Source organism: Poecile atricapillus, chromosome 22 (assembly GCF_030490865.1).
Source record: "Poecile atricapillus isolate bPoeAtr1 chromosome 22, bPoeAtr1.hap1, whole genome shotgun sequence".
In the NCBI taxonomy this organism is placed as follows: Eukaryota; Metazoa; Chordata; class Aves; order Passeriformes; family Paridae; genus Poecile; species Poecile atricapillus.
The window spans coordinates 6,321,896-6,335,161 of record NC_081270.1 but is presented as its reverse complement, the minus strand read 5'-3'; the positions used below and the strand labels follow the sequence as shown (position 1 = coordinate 6,335,161).

The 13,266-nt window shown below is 49.7% G+C and overlaps 1 protein-coding gene across 1 annotated transcript in view; it reads right to left on the bottom strand.

Annotated features, from left to right (window-relative positions):
- Positions 1-641: 641 nt before the first annotated feature.
- The window catches only part of EPHA8 (EPH receptor A8), a 50,515-nt gene continuing 37,890 nt past the window's right edge, over positions 642-13,266 (bottom strand). Inside the window, exons 7-17 of the mRNA XM_058854990.1 lie at positions 13,102-13,264; positions 12,281-12,377; positions 11,517-11,584; positions 10,937-11,062; positions 9,962-10,147; positions 9,333-9,394; positions 8,766-8,975; positions 7,077-7,226; positions 4,488-4,678; positions 2,334-2,489; positions 642-756 (exon numbers count right to left, since the gene is read on the bottom strand). Coding sequence (XP_058710973.1) covers positions 642-756; positions 2,334-2,489; positions 4,488-4,678; positions 7,077-7,226; positions 8,766-8,975; positions 9,333-9,394; positions 9,962-10,147; positions 10,937-11,062; positions 11,517-11,584; positions 12,281-12,377; positions 13,102-13,264 — 1,524 coding nt within the window. The remainder of the gene's footprint in view (positions 757-2,333; positions 2,490-4,487; positions 4,679-7,076; positions 7,227-8,765; positions 8,976-9,332; positions 9,395-9,961; positions 10,148-10,936; positions 11,063-11,516; positions 11,585-12,280; positions 12,378-13,101; positions 13,265-13,266) is intronic.

Genomic DNA, 13,266 nt, shown 5'->3' with positions numbered 1-13,266 from the left:
GCAGAAGGCCCTGGACAGCTCTCCTCCAAGCTGGGAAGCATGGTGTGAAGGCAGAGCCAGCTGTTCCTGGCACTGCCACCTTGTATTCTGTCCCCTGCCCTGCTGCTCTTGGTAGAGGAGGACCATGAGGTCACCACCAGGCTGGTGAAGCTCAGGAGGTCCAGGCTGGAGCGTGTGGGAGGTCCAGGCAGCAGGGCTGTCTCTGCTGAGTGCAGTGTGTGGAGCCCTGCTCAGTCCAGAGATCCAAGGAGCTCCCTGGTGCCACGGGGAGCCCAGCCCGCTGCTCCTGGTTATTGCTGATGTGTCTGACACCCCTCCACCTGCAGGAGAAGCTGGGACCATCCCACGGGGTGAAGGGGTTGTCTCCTGACCTGCATAGTTGTGGGGAGACCCCCAGCCCCACAGGGAAACAGCAGAGTCATGAAGTGTCTGCTTGGAAGGCTGCTCTCCCCTTCAGGGGGGGAAGGAGGCACCAGGACCACCAAGGTGTCTGGAATAACCACGCTTGCACCGATGCTGAAATCCCAGAGGTGCTGGCAGGGCTCCAGCTCCTGGTGCCCCTGTTCCTGCTCACCACCCTGCTGCCCCTTTGCCAGGGTAAGTGTTAAGGAATGCCTGGTGCAGCTCTGCAGAGCTGGTGATCAGAGATGTCTCCTGGGGCCGTTTGTGTTCAGCAGTTGGGATCTCATGGCCTGGATGCTGCTCAGGATCTTCTTCTGGTGGCCCATCATGGTGATGCCCAGACTCCGAACATCCCTGGAGAACAAAGATATTGTCAAAGACACCCGTGCCAGGCCCCAGGGACACAACTGCACCCCATGGGCCAGCCCAGGAGCCTGGCTCTTCTCCACTTGCCCATCAGCACAAGGCTGAGGGCCCATGGGCATCCTCTGAGGGACAGAGACGCTGCCATTCCCTTGGGCATGTCCTGACAAGGCCACTGTGACAGCCCCATGGGGAGCAGGAGCTCTCCTGACAGGCTGGTAGGTGACAAAATCGATGCTGTGAAATTGGATTCAGTTTTAGTGAGATGCCCTCAGATAACCCAGTCAGAAAGACGGATGGATGATGATCCTTCCTCATTCAAGAGATTCTCTGATGTGCATGAGAAACAAGGATCACTATCAGCTCAATCCCAGAGCAAAGGCCCCATGCACAGCCCCGATCAATGCACATGACAACTCTTGTCTCTGTCTCTCTGCCTTCCCTTTCCCTGCCCAGGAACCACGTCCAGCAGCTCCAGGGATCAAGGGACAGGATTTGGACAGGGATCAAGGCTCCTTAGAGGCTGAGCAGTGCCAGCCCTGTCACTACTGGTAACAGCAAGGGATGAGAGATGTAAGCAGGTATAAGGGCAGGAGCTGGCACAGTTGCCTTCTTTTCTGCTACTCCTTGGATCCTCCACCTTGGAAACTCCCTAGACAGGTGGGAGATCAAGCTCCAGAGACAGATGTTCTCTAGCTCTCCTTACTTAACCCACCCTTGGTCATGTGTTAATGACCTTCCAGTGATGTCTCCATCCTGGCTGCCCTGAGCAGGGATCCAGTCCTGTGCACGGGGGTCTGATAAAACTCCAAGGGAATGCCCAGCTGTGATTGTTTCCCCGTGATCCCAGAGAAGCTGTGGCCACACTCCAGCCCAGAGATGCCTTTTGCATGGGAAAAAAGAAAAAGACGAGGAGCACAAGGAGACAGCAAGCTCCTGCCTGCCCCTGCACGGGTTAGGTGACCTCCTGGAGCACCTTGCAACCTGAATTACCTCCTGTGGGCCTGTGGTGACATTGGAGAGCCACCACAGAGGTGACTTGGAGCTCACAGCCTCTCAGTACAACTCCCACACCTCCCCTCAAAGCTCAGCACAGCCTTGGACATCGTCCCAAGTCCCAACACCCTTTTCCTAGAGATGTTTCTGGGACCAGGGGCCAACTGGAACGAGCCAGCTGAGGCAGGACAGTCACTGTTTGGGGCTGGTACCTGCACTAGTATTTATATTAAAACGTTAGCCAAGAGCTGTGGCATTTTGGCAACACATCTAATGTTTAAATTTTAGAAGAGATGTACAAATAGGCTTGTAAGTACTTTATATATCTATTATGAAATCAAACATTTCATATAAAGACTAAGTGCCTGCCAGGTAAAAGCATTTTACGTGGTGCCCAAGCTCCATCTCAAAGGAACCTATTTCTAGTTACATTTACTCCTACAACTGCGCTGCCACTTGATGGAAAAATTTTAATTTCTCTAAAGAGAAACCTTCTCAATTTTGTTTATTCCATGGGTATAAAGCTGCATAAACTATGGCAATTTTTTGCTACTCTTTTTTCTGCTACTCACTCGATGTTCATGCGCATCACCATGCCCAGGGAGGAGTAGCCAGCCATGGCAAAGTTGTCCCGGTAGTGCCCCAGCCGGATGGAGTCCAGCCAGTCCTCCACAGTCAAGCAGCTGCTCAGGTCAAGGAGACCCCTGTCCAAACGTGTCTGGGTGAACCTGGGAGCAGAACACAAGGGGTTAAATGAGAAAGGTTGGTCCAGGCTGTGAGGGCCACGTGAATGCTCCTATAGAATCAGGAGAGCATGAAGGTTGGAAAAGCCCTCTGAGATCATCAGGTGTCCCCAAGTGTCTCATCCACAGCTCCAGGGATGGTGACTTCACCACTGGGCAGCCTGTGCCAGGGCCTGTCCACCCTTTTCATGAAAAAATTTTCCCTAATATCAAACCTAAACCTCCTGTGGCACAACTTGAGGTGATTTTCTCTTCTCCTGTCCCTCCTTCCCTGGGACCAGAGGCCAACTGGTCCTGTCAGGGAGTTGTGGAGAGCCAGAAGGTCCCCCTGAGCCTCCTTTTCTCCAGGCTGAGCCCCTCCCAGCTCCCTCAATCTGGAGCCAGGGTGCCCCAGACCCTTCCCCAGCTCTGTTCCCTCCTCTGGACACATTCCAGCCCCTCCACTTTTGTCTTGTCATGTCTTTTCCCCAGGACTGAGGCTGATGACAGAGAGAGGCTGTTTTCTCTTGTTCAGGCTTGGTCATTTCTTCTTTCCTTACCCATATTACATATACACAGAGTACAAGGAGCTACACACACTAAGATAGAGAGGTGCAAAATGGCAAACAAAGAACTTCTTCAAGGTCCTTTATATGGTTCTTTGTCCAATAATCAAATGACAAGTAAGTTATTTATTTTAGTGACCCAATGACCTGTGTGCTGCACTGCAGATTTCTTTATCCAATCACTCATTATTACCCAAAAACCCTTAGAAGAGGAAAATGAAGAAGGGAGAAGGAGAAAGGGACAACACCCTAAATCCTCCATGTTGTCTCTTATTTTCTAAAATAGCTTAAACCCAAAACTCTTAACTTTTTCACCCAGTGACTTAAAAAAACTCTACACACTCACATTCTCAGTTTCTCAACTTTAACAGCTGTTGTTGCCATGAAAACTGAACCTTCTGATCTTGTTTTCATAGTTCTAGCCACTTTCCCAGGAAAGTAACTATAAACATAAATGTTTATCACATTCTTTTTAACAAACGTATTTTGATGGACATTTTGCATGATCAGTGTGATTGGGAAGGTAGTAACTTAATTATCCAATCCCTGGTCATTATCAACAATCTATAAATACTGGAGTCAGAAAAACAAAGTTCTTCTTTTCCTATCATCCCACTGAGACATGTTTGTGTGAATCATTCCATGTCCTTTAGCGACAAGCTGTCTCCATGGTGTTTTGTGAAACTGTTATAGATGCGTTTTATATTGTTGGCTTTTCGCAAATATTAAAATGAATGTTATGTGTATAAGAATGAGAAATTTTGTTGTATTAATATAGTTTTCTATATTTCTGTTATTGATGAAATTTAGAAATAGTGGTATAATACATGTATGTTAGGCTATGGCATAGTATTAAAACAAAAACTACTTCTGTCTGTATAACCCAAAGACTGAAAAAGATAGCTGGAGATCTTTTTTTTCTTTTGTAAACTCTCTTATCCAGATGAAGACAGCAGTGACCAGAACTCTGGGGGGAGGAATTTATTGCATTTCTGGTATCAGAGAATGTAAATCTCAATGGTGCCAAGAAGATTGATCTATTGGGAAAGGGGCAAGAGAAAACTAAACAGAAGAACACCAAAGATCCTAAGAAGAATGGATGAATATGGGTGAGAATTTATGGATATGCAGTAGGATTCTGTTTTTAAGGGACAATCCTTTGTTAGTAAGGTGAATGCAGAGACATCCAGCCATGTCTGTATACTTTATTTTTTCTCCTAATTGTTTTTTTTTATTAAACTTTTAAATCCTATAAAAATTATGTGAACCTCGTTTTTCACAAACCTCAGAGCTCTTTTGGGTGCCAGAGCCAGGCACCACAGATAAGGGCACATATCCCATACCTGTGACCCCAACACCTTATTCCTGCCACCCACACGCTCTGACCAGCCTCGAGCCACCATCCCTTGCTCACACAGGGGATGGAGTTGACCCTCACCTGTTGATGGTGCCCGTGCACTTGAGGTTGTCGGGGTTGCGGATCAGCTTGTCCAGGATGCCGACGATCTGGGAGAAGCGGGGCCTCTCGCTGCGCTCCTTCTGCCAGCAGTCCAGCATCAGCTGGTGCAGGGTGCTGGGGCAGCCCATGGGGGCAGGCAGGCGGTAGCCTTCCTCCACGGAGTTAATCACCTGCCAGGAAGCCACAAGCTGTTGTAGTTGATAGCTTGAAATGTATTTTTCTCATCTTTTAGTTGGGATTTCCCCCCCCCTCCCCCCAGCTTCTCTTTCTCCTAATTGTTTACCTGGCGTCAAGTTACCATGGTTACTGAAGTTTCTCTCCTCAGCCCCACGGCGAGAGGCTGGATAGAGTAAAGAGAAGACCGTGCTGGCATTTCCAGCTGCTTGAAGTTTCTTTAGCCCAGGAAAGCACGGGGTTGGGAGAAGAGAGACCCTTCTTTCCAACACTGAAGTTTCTAACTTTGTTTTTCCTGTCCCAGAATGCCTCTGAGCTATGGAAGCTGAGAGAGCATGCTTACCTTCCCTTTCTTTCCCCCCTGTGCTGCCAGGAAACCAAGCCCCCCCCTCTCTCCCCCTCTGTCCCTCTGTAGAGAATACTCCTATACCTTTGTGGGCTTTTGAAGAAGTTGGTGTCTGTTATTTCTTATCTTGGTGTGTGTAACCTTGATTTGTAGAAAGTTTGTAAGATGTACTAACTGAGAAAAATAATTGGTTCTTTCTCTGATGTTCCCACCCTCCGAGAAACCCTGTTAAAAGAAACCCCCCAGACCCCAAATCCTTGGTCTCTCGTCCTTTGGATTCCCCTTCACAGAAATAAACTGTGGAATGCAAACCAGAGAGAGAGAGTCCCCCCCTGATTTCTTTACTCGCTCTATAGACTTGGATTCTTGAAGAAAATCAGTGAACCCCACAAACATATGCTGGCTCGAAACTCGAGTGAAGAGAAACCTCATCACTGAGCTAGCCGGGCCACACTGGAGAAGATCGAGTCAACAAGCCACCTGGAGCTGTGTCCCTACCCCATGAGAGCTGCCGGGGCCATGGGATGGGGAGCAGGGGGCTGTGCATGAGCTTCGTGCTAAACAAGTGAAGGGCTGAGGGCTGGACATGGCACACATGAAGGAAATCAGGGTTTTTAGTGGCTCAGTAGCCTAAAATATTGCAACTCCCCTCCAGCAGGCAAACCACGAGGGCTGCACTCAGGCTCAGCTTCTGTACAGCCAGGGAGTGGCACTGGCCAGGCTGGAGGAAACTCTGCTTGAAGGAATTGTGTGGAGGAGGTAGTGTAAAGCACTGCATTCATACCCTGCTGTCATCAAAACCACCACAAAATGAAAAAAAAACCTAGAGGGACTCCCAGCACAGTGGGAGATTCATAATACTCATCGGTAAAGAAAGGAGTCCTGTGGTCCTGCAGAGCCAAAATGCTCATTTTACACCCTCCTTTTGGAAATTTTGCCCTCAGGTTGTGGTCAGGATTATAATCTATTTTTCCCTTCAGATTTTATGCTGCTCTTGAGGGTAGGTCTATATATATATATATGATATAGGATATAGGATATATGATATATGATACATGATATATGATATAGGATACATGATATGTGATACATGATATATGATATATGATACGTGATATATTATATATGATACATGATATATTATATATGATGCATGACACATGATATGATATATGACACATGATACATGATATATGATATAGGATATGTGATATATTATATATGAGATATGATACGTGATACATGATATATGGTAAATGATATATGATATATAATACATGATACATGATATATGATACAGGATACATGATATATGATATAGGATACATGATATATGATATAGGATATGTGATATAGGATATGTGATATAGGATACATGATAAATGATATAGGATATGTGATATATGATATATGATACATGATATATGATACCTGATATATTATATATGATATAGGATACATGATATGATATATGATATAAGATACATGATATATGATATAGGATACGTGATATATGATATAGGATATGTGATATATATATGAGATATGATACGTGATACATGATATATGGTAAATGATATATGATATATAATACATGATACATGATATATGATACAGGATACATGATATATGATATATGATATAGGATACGTGATATATGATACATGATACAGGATACATGATATATGATATTGGATATGTGATATAGGATACATGATAAATGATATAGGATACGTGATATATGATATATGATACATGATATATGATAAATTATATAGGATACATGATATATGATACATGATACATATGATATATGATATATATATGATATATGATCTAGATATGAGCTCTGGTCACTCCTGGGAGCCCCAGGACTGCAAAGGCAAAGGCTGTGCAGGGCAGGGATGTGCTGCTGTCACCGCAGACGGGACGCACACCCTGTGCACAGCCCTGTGGGGATGTGAGGAGGGGCAGGAGCTGATCCTTGGGCCCCTGTTGCCCTGCCAGGCTGGCCTGGGGAGGGCAGGAGGAGGTTTGGCAGCACTCACGTCGCGGTTGGTCATGTTCCAGTAGGGCCGCTCGCCGTAGGCCAGCACCTCCCACATGACAATTCCATAGCTCCACACGTCGCTGGCCGAGGAGAACTTGCGGTACGCGATGGCCTCGGGGGCCGTCCAGCGGATCGGGATCTTCCCCCCCTGGAAAAGTGAGCGAGAGTGGAGGCTCAGAGCAGGCAGGGCTCAGCACCTCGAGCTCTGGGACAGCTGCTGGACAAGTGATAAACTGGGGTGGCATCTTCTAAAAAGGACTGAGGAGGTAATCTGCACAAGACAAGCCCGGAGGTGTACGTGAAGGACGACTTCAAGGTGTTTCCAGCAGAGCAAGGAGAACACTGTGCTCTTTTACAAGGTCTTCATGCACAATTTGGTCCCCCAGCTCAAGAGAGAAGGAATTCAGAGTGATGAAGGGGAGCCCTGGGCTACCAGAGCACACAAGCACAGAGCTGACTCTGTGTGCAAGCGGAGAGCCTGACATGAGCAGACAGGGAGAGTGATGGGATGTGCTCCCTGTCCTTCCCTGCTTTGACAGGCAAGGACTGGAAAAGCAGATGCATTCAATTAAAGGACCATGCTGACAAAAATCAGCTATATTTGGACTAAGAATGTTTTTAAGCTGGAAATGTTGTTGCCAGCCATCTGAAGAGGAAAGTTGCAGTCTAGGGGATATTGGGTGGGCTTCCCAGAGCATCTGGGGCAGGAATGGTGCACCATCACCATTCAGAGATATCTGTATAGGGAGAGATATCTGTATTGCTTCTACCCAGCTGAGTCCTGCCCACTCTGGCACATGCCTTGATAAGGACTGAAAATGAACAGAGTCTTTTAGGAGAGTTCCTTGGGAGAAGCAATCCCCTGAGCACGTTGAAGACAGCACAGGAGGAGCTCAAGTTTTTGAACACAAAAGAAACCTGATTTTCAGGGTTCCCTGACTGAGAGCTCACCAGAGATCCTGACTCTGCCACTGCATCTTTGTGGTTCAGCTCTATGCACTACCCAATCTTCCTCCAGAGCAACCAGCTCTGGTGGGTTTTACTGCACCAAGATACCTCAAAGCACCAGAATTTTTTTTAATATTTTCTATGTGTTTCATGAAAATGTATTTAATTTTGCTTCTGATGACGTCCCATGGAGGAGGGCATCAAGAAACAGAGCGGCCAGGTTGGCCAGAAAAATCTCAACATGACAGAAGTGTACTGCATGAAACAAAACCACAGGTTGCAGAACCAATTCTCACCTTTTCCACATCCATGAATGAGGCAGAGTCAGATGGAAAATCCAGTGTGTGGCCACAATGCTGAAGGGTGGACCAGAACACCCTGCTGTGGATTGATGGCTCTAGGACAAGTGAGGAGTGGATGGAGCTACACAGCCTAAGGAGGGACTCCAGTGGGGACACAGAAGCCACACACACACCCATGGGAGCAATGGGGATGTTTGGTAACTCCCTGCCCTCCCATCCTGCTGCTCTTTCTTCACTGCACACTCTGTTCTGGGACGTCCCCGTGTGAAGGACAACACATCAGGGCTCAGGAGCCCTTTGGCTTCGAGCTGTTGGCCCAGACACCAGCGGGAGGTGACACTGCCATTCCTGCCCTACCAATTTCGACTTGAGAGTCTCTGACTCTCCCGTGTGGCAGTGGCCTGGGCCAGCAGCCACCAGCGCTGTGAGCCACCCACCGTGGTGGTGTACGCGGCGTCGGGGTCGTCCTCCAGGATGCGGGAGAGGCCGAAGTCGGACACTTTGCACACCAGGTTGCTGTTGACCAGGATGTTGCGGGCAGCCAGGTCCCGGTGCACGTAGCCCAGGTCAGACAGGTACCTCATGCCCGCCCCGATGCCCCGCAGCATCCCCACCAGCTGGATGATGGTGAACTGCCCGTCGTGTTTCTGGAAAGGAAATAACCCAGAGTTTGTTCCGTGGTGCTCACCACCATCCTGTCATCAAACCCCCAGCACCTCTCATCTTTGGCTTAGTACCCCCTCACCCCCAGTGCCTCCTGCTTGTGCCCTGCCTGCTTCCTGCCCTCTCAGTGCCTCTGGCACGTGCTCAGGCAGCTGTCCCTGCCTCTGCAGTGTCACTGCAGGGAGCCAGACACGATGCCTGGTGCCCGTGTCTGCTGGAGAGGTGAGAGCCCAGCACCCACAGCTGTCTCCAGCACTGGGGTTTCAGTGGCTGTGAGGCTGAGGAGCAGGAACCAGCCCTGGGGGACGTGCAGCGAATGAAAACACCAGCTCGCTCCTTACCCTGAGGAAGGTGTCTAGCGAGCCGTTCTCCATGTATTCAGTAACAATCATTACCAATTTGCCTGCAGAAGACAAGGGAGGTCAAGTTAGCAGAGAAGTCACCTTCCTCCAGGAAGCCCAGTGCCAGGTTTTTACTGGGAGAGACACGAATTCAGGTCTGTGGGTCTTCTGCAGCCCCTCAGACTGGCTCAATGATGGGGATGTGGCAACAACCCAGACAGGTACCCCTCCCTCCAGGTGCTGTTGATATGGCTGGGTCAGTTTTGTTACCCTGCTGAAATTTGCATGCCATTAATGTAAGGCTTTGCATCAGAATGTGCCTTTTTTGAGGAAGACTTCAAATTATGATTCAATACAGGCAGCCTTTTAAAATAAATGCCTTTGAGTAGGACATCTCCCAAACCAACAAATGGTCTGGAAGACACAGCAGAGCGTGGTGTGGAGCTGCCACGGGGAAGTTTGTCCTGGAAGAGAAGGCAAGGGGGTGGCTGTCCCAGGTAAATGCACAAATCTGAAAAGCCACTGGGGCAGTGAAGGATGGAGCGCACCCAAAGTGAGCTCTGACCCCTACAGGGAGATGCATCCCAGCTCTGCCCCGCCAAACACTCCCTCCCCTGCCAGCCACATACTCCTGGTGACCACCCCCTCCAGGTGGATGACGTTGGGGTGGTCGAACTGTGCCATGATGCTGGCCTCACTCAGGAAGTCCCTCCTCTGCTTCTCTGTGTAGCCTGCCTTCAGCGCTTTGATGGCCACGGGAACCTCCTTCTTCCCTGGCAGCTTCAGGCGGCCGTAGCACACCTCTCCCGACTCCCCTGCAAGGCAAGGGACAGTGGGGGCACGGAGAGCTCCTCAGCTTCTTGCACTCACCCACCAACACTGGGAATCCTCCAGTCTGTCAGCATGCTCACAGCATGGCCCAGACCCCTGGGTTTCAGTCTGGATTTTGATCCCATCCAACCCCTCCAGGATTCAATCCTCTGAAAGGATTGCTCAGCTCTGGCTTCCAGTTCAGAAAGGGTGGGAACATCAGAAACCACCTCTGTCTGGTGCCTGTCACTGAAGGCAATGGGCCAAGGGCATTACAGTGGCACTTGCTTTCCTGCTTTTAATGAACAAATTTGAGGGTCTCAGAGCAGCCAAAATAATTCATTCTTCTGGGTTAAGCTCTCAGGATGCTGCTGGTGAAGTTCCAGCTCCAGCTCTGCACTGTGTCTCCCCAAAAGCCCCCTGTTCCTATGATAAAAATTCCCTTTTGTCCTGAAAACGTACCATTCCGCTTTTCTGCAATTTCATTTGCATCTTGTCAGCCCAGGTTTTTCATGGGTGCACGTTGGGACGCCCATGGGGACAGGCTGAGCCATCTGCTGTGTCAGCCTGAGCCGCCAGTGCCACACCTGCTGACGAGCAGCCCCCTGCACCAGGCTGCTCCAAAGGGTTTATTTCACCCTCCCCAAACCCCCAGTCCCTCCAAGGTTTTGATCTCACAAGGATGAGGAGCAGATGAAGCCCTGCTGAGCACGGCTCTGATCCCAGTGGCCCAGGGGCACTGCACAACCTCAGATTTCCCTGGTGCAAAGAGGCAGCTGGGCCCCAGGACTCACCAGACCCAATGACCTTCTCGATCTTGATCCGGGAGGCCTCAATTTCACGGGTGAACTCATGCACAGCTTGGCAGGGGTCCTCGTATGTGTGGGGGTCCACGTAGAATTTGGACTCAGGGAACTTCACTGCCGGGTTTCAAAGTGGAGAGAGGAGATCAGCACTCTCAGGCAGCCCTGCTGGGAGGAGGGACACCCAGCAGCAGGGGCAGGACAGGCTGAGGAGCCATGGAGATGCAGCACAAGGAGCCCTAAGTCACTCTTTGGCCCAGCAGCATCCTCAGAGCAGTTCTGGCTGCCCAGGTGTTCTCCACGTGATTGTCCCACTCCATCACCCCCTACCTCTGCCCCTGGCCTGCTGCTCTCTGGGGTGATCCTGCTGCACTCTCAGTGCACAGTGTTCAACTTCCCAACCCCACAACCAGGATGCCCCTGCCATCAGATCACCCACTCAAGTCTCCCAAAACACATTCCCAGAAGGAGGCAAGATACAAAACCCTTCCCCTGGAAACCACAGCAGTGTCAGGGAGGAACAGTCCATCTCTGCCCATCCATGGACATCTCTTCCCAGAGAGTGTCCTACCTTGCCCATTCTGATAATGCATCTTCTCCTCATCAGAGTCCTGGAAAGCCTTGCTGTACCCACAGTGCCTGCCACGGGAGGACAAGGGTCAGAAGAGAAGCCCCCATTCCTCACTCCCACAAACATCCCAAAAGCAGGGTGGAAGGCAGTGCAGGCTGGGGCTGTGGGCAGCCAGAGAAAACACTTGGCCATCCACCAGCTGCATCCCTGCATCTCACTGGGCTGACACTTTGGTCTGGCTCAAAGTGCTCTCCAGGTGCTCTCCCAGCCTTGGCAGTGCTAAAAGCAAGTGTGCTCCACGTGCTTGGCTCAGCCACGCTCATACAGAGCACACAATCTCCCTTGGATCTGTCTGCTGTACAAAAGATCCCTCCTCTCCTCACCTACCCACCAGTCCATCCAGTCAGCTCTTGTACTGGTAGTAGTTCTGGTACTGGTATTGCTATTGCTTGTGCTACTGATATTCTGTGTATTATATACTACATATATATAGATAATATATATATTATAAAATACTGATTAATATATGATAATATATATTTTATAAAATACTGATTTATTACTATTCAGCCTGCTGGCATGAGGGGGAGATCTGGAAACCAGCTCTGCCTCAGTGAAAGTGGTGAATTCTCTTAGCTGCTTATTAATCTGGACTTATGCTCTGGGCAAACTGAAAGGAGAAAAGTTGTGCCCAAGTTTTCCCATCCCTCCTGTCCCTGTTGGAGACCTCCAGGAAACCCCACTGGCCTCCAGAAAAGCCTTACCTCTTCTTGCAGATCAGAACCACCAGCAAGGTGACAAGGCCAGCGATGAGTGTCAGGCAGATCCAGACAATCGTCATCGTGTCGTAGCGGAGAGACACTGGGAAAAGCAGGGTAGGAAGGGGGTGAGCTGGAGTGGGGAATGCACTGCTGGGCTCAGCCATGTACCTACCCTGTGGTCTTCAAAGATAAACCCTTGGGCTGGCAATGGGGTCATGGTCTTCAAAGATGAAGCGCTGTCCCACCTACTCCCAGTTTTGGCCTCTCCCAGCGTGCAGGGACCATTTACACATGGGGAAACCAAGGAGAGATCTGAGAAAGCCATGGTGACACAGCAAACCAGGACAGGGAGGAGATCAGAGCCTCAGGACCTCCCCAGCTCTTCCCTGCCCTAACTGCTACATCGTTCCTCCCTCTTTCTAATGTATAAACGTAGAATCATGGGATCGTTAAGGTTGGAAAAGACCTCTGAGATCACCGAGTCCAACCATCAACCCAGCACGGCCAGGGCCATCACTTAAACATGTCCCCAAGTGCCACACGAGCACTTCCAGGCATGGTGACTCTACCATTGTCCTGGACAGCCTGTTCCAATATTTCCTATTATCCAACCTAAACCCTGTTTCCATTTGAGTCTGCTTCCTCTTGTTCCAAATACATCAGGAATTCAACCCCGAGCAATCCCTGCGGGCTGAAACGCCAGGGGATGTGCCTCCAGGCCCCCTCCCTGTGTGGCAGAGGAACAGTGGCCGTGGAGAAGGGCATCACCAGGCTCCATGCTCCCTGCCCCACCCTTCCCACACCCCACACCTGCACACACTCACCCGGCTTGCCCGTTTCCACCTCCACAGTCTGACTGAACCTCCCGCAGCCGGCAGAGGTGCGAGCCCGCACCTGGAAGATGTAGCGGGTTGCAGGCTTGAGGCCAGAGATGGTGGCAGTGGTGCTCTTGGATTTCAGAGTTGAGTAGCTCTGCATTTCCTTATCCT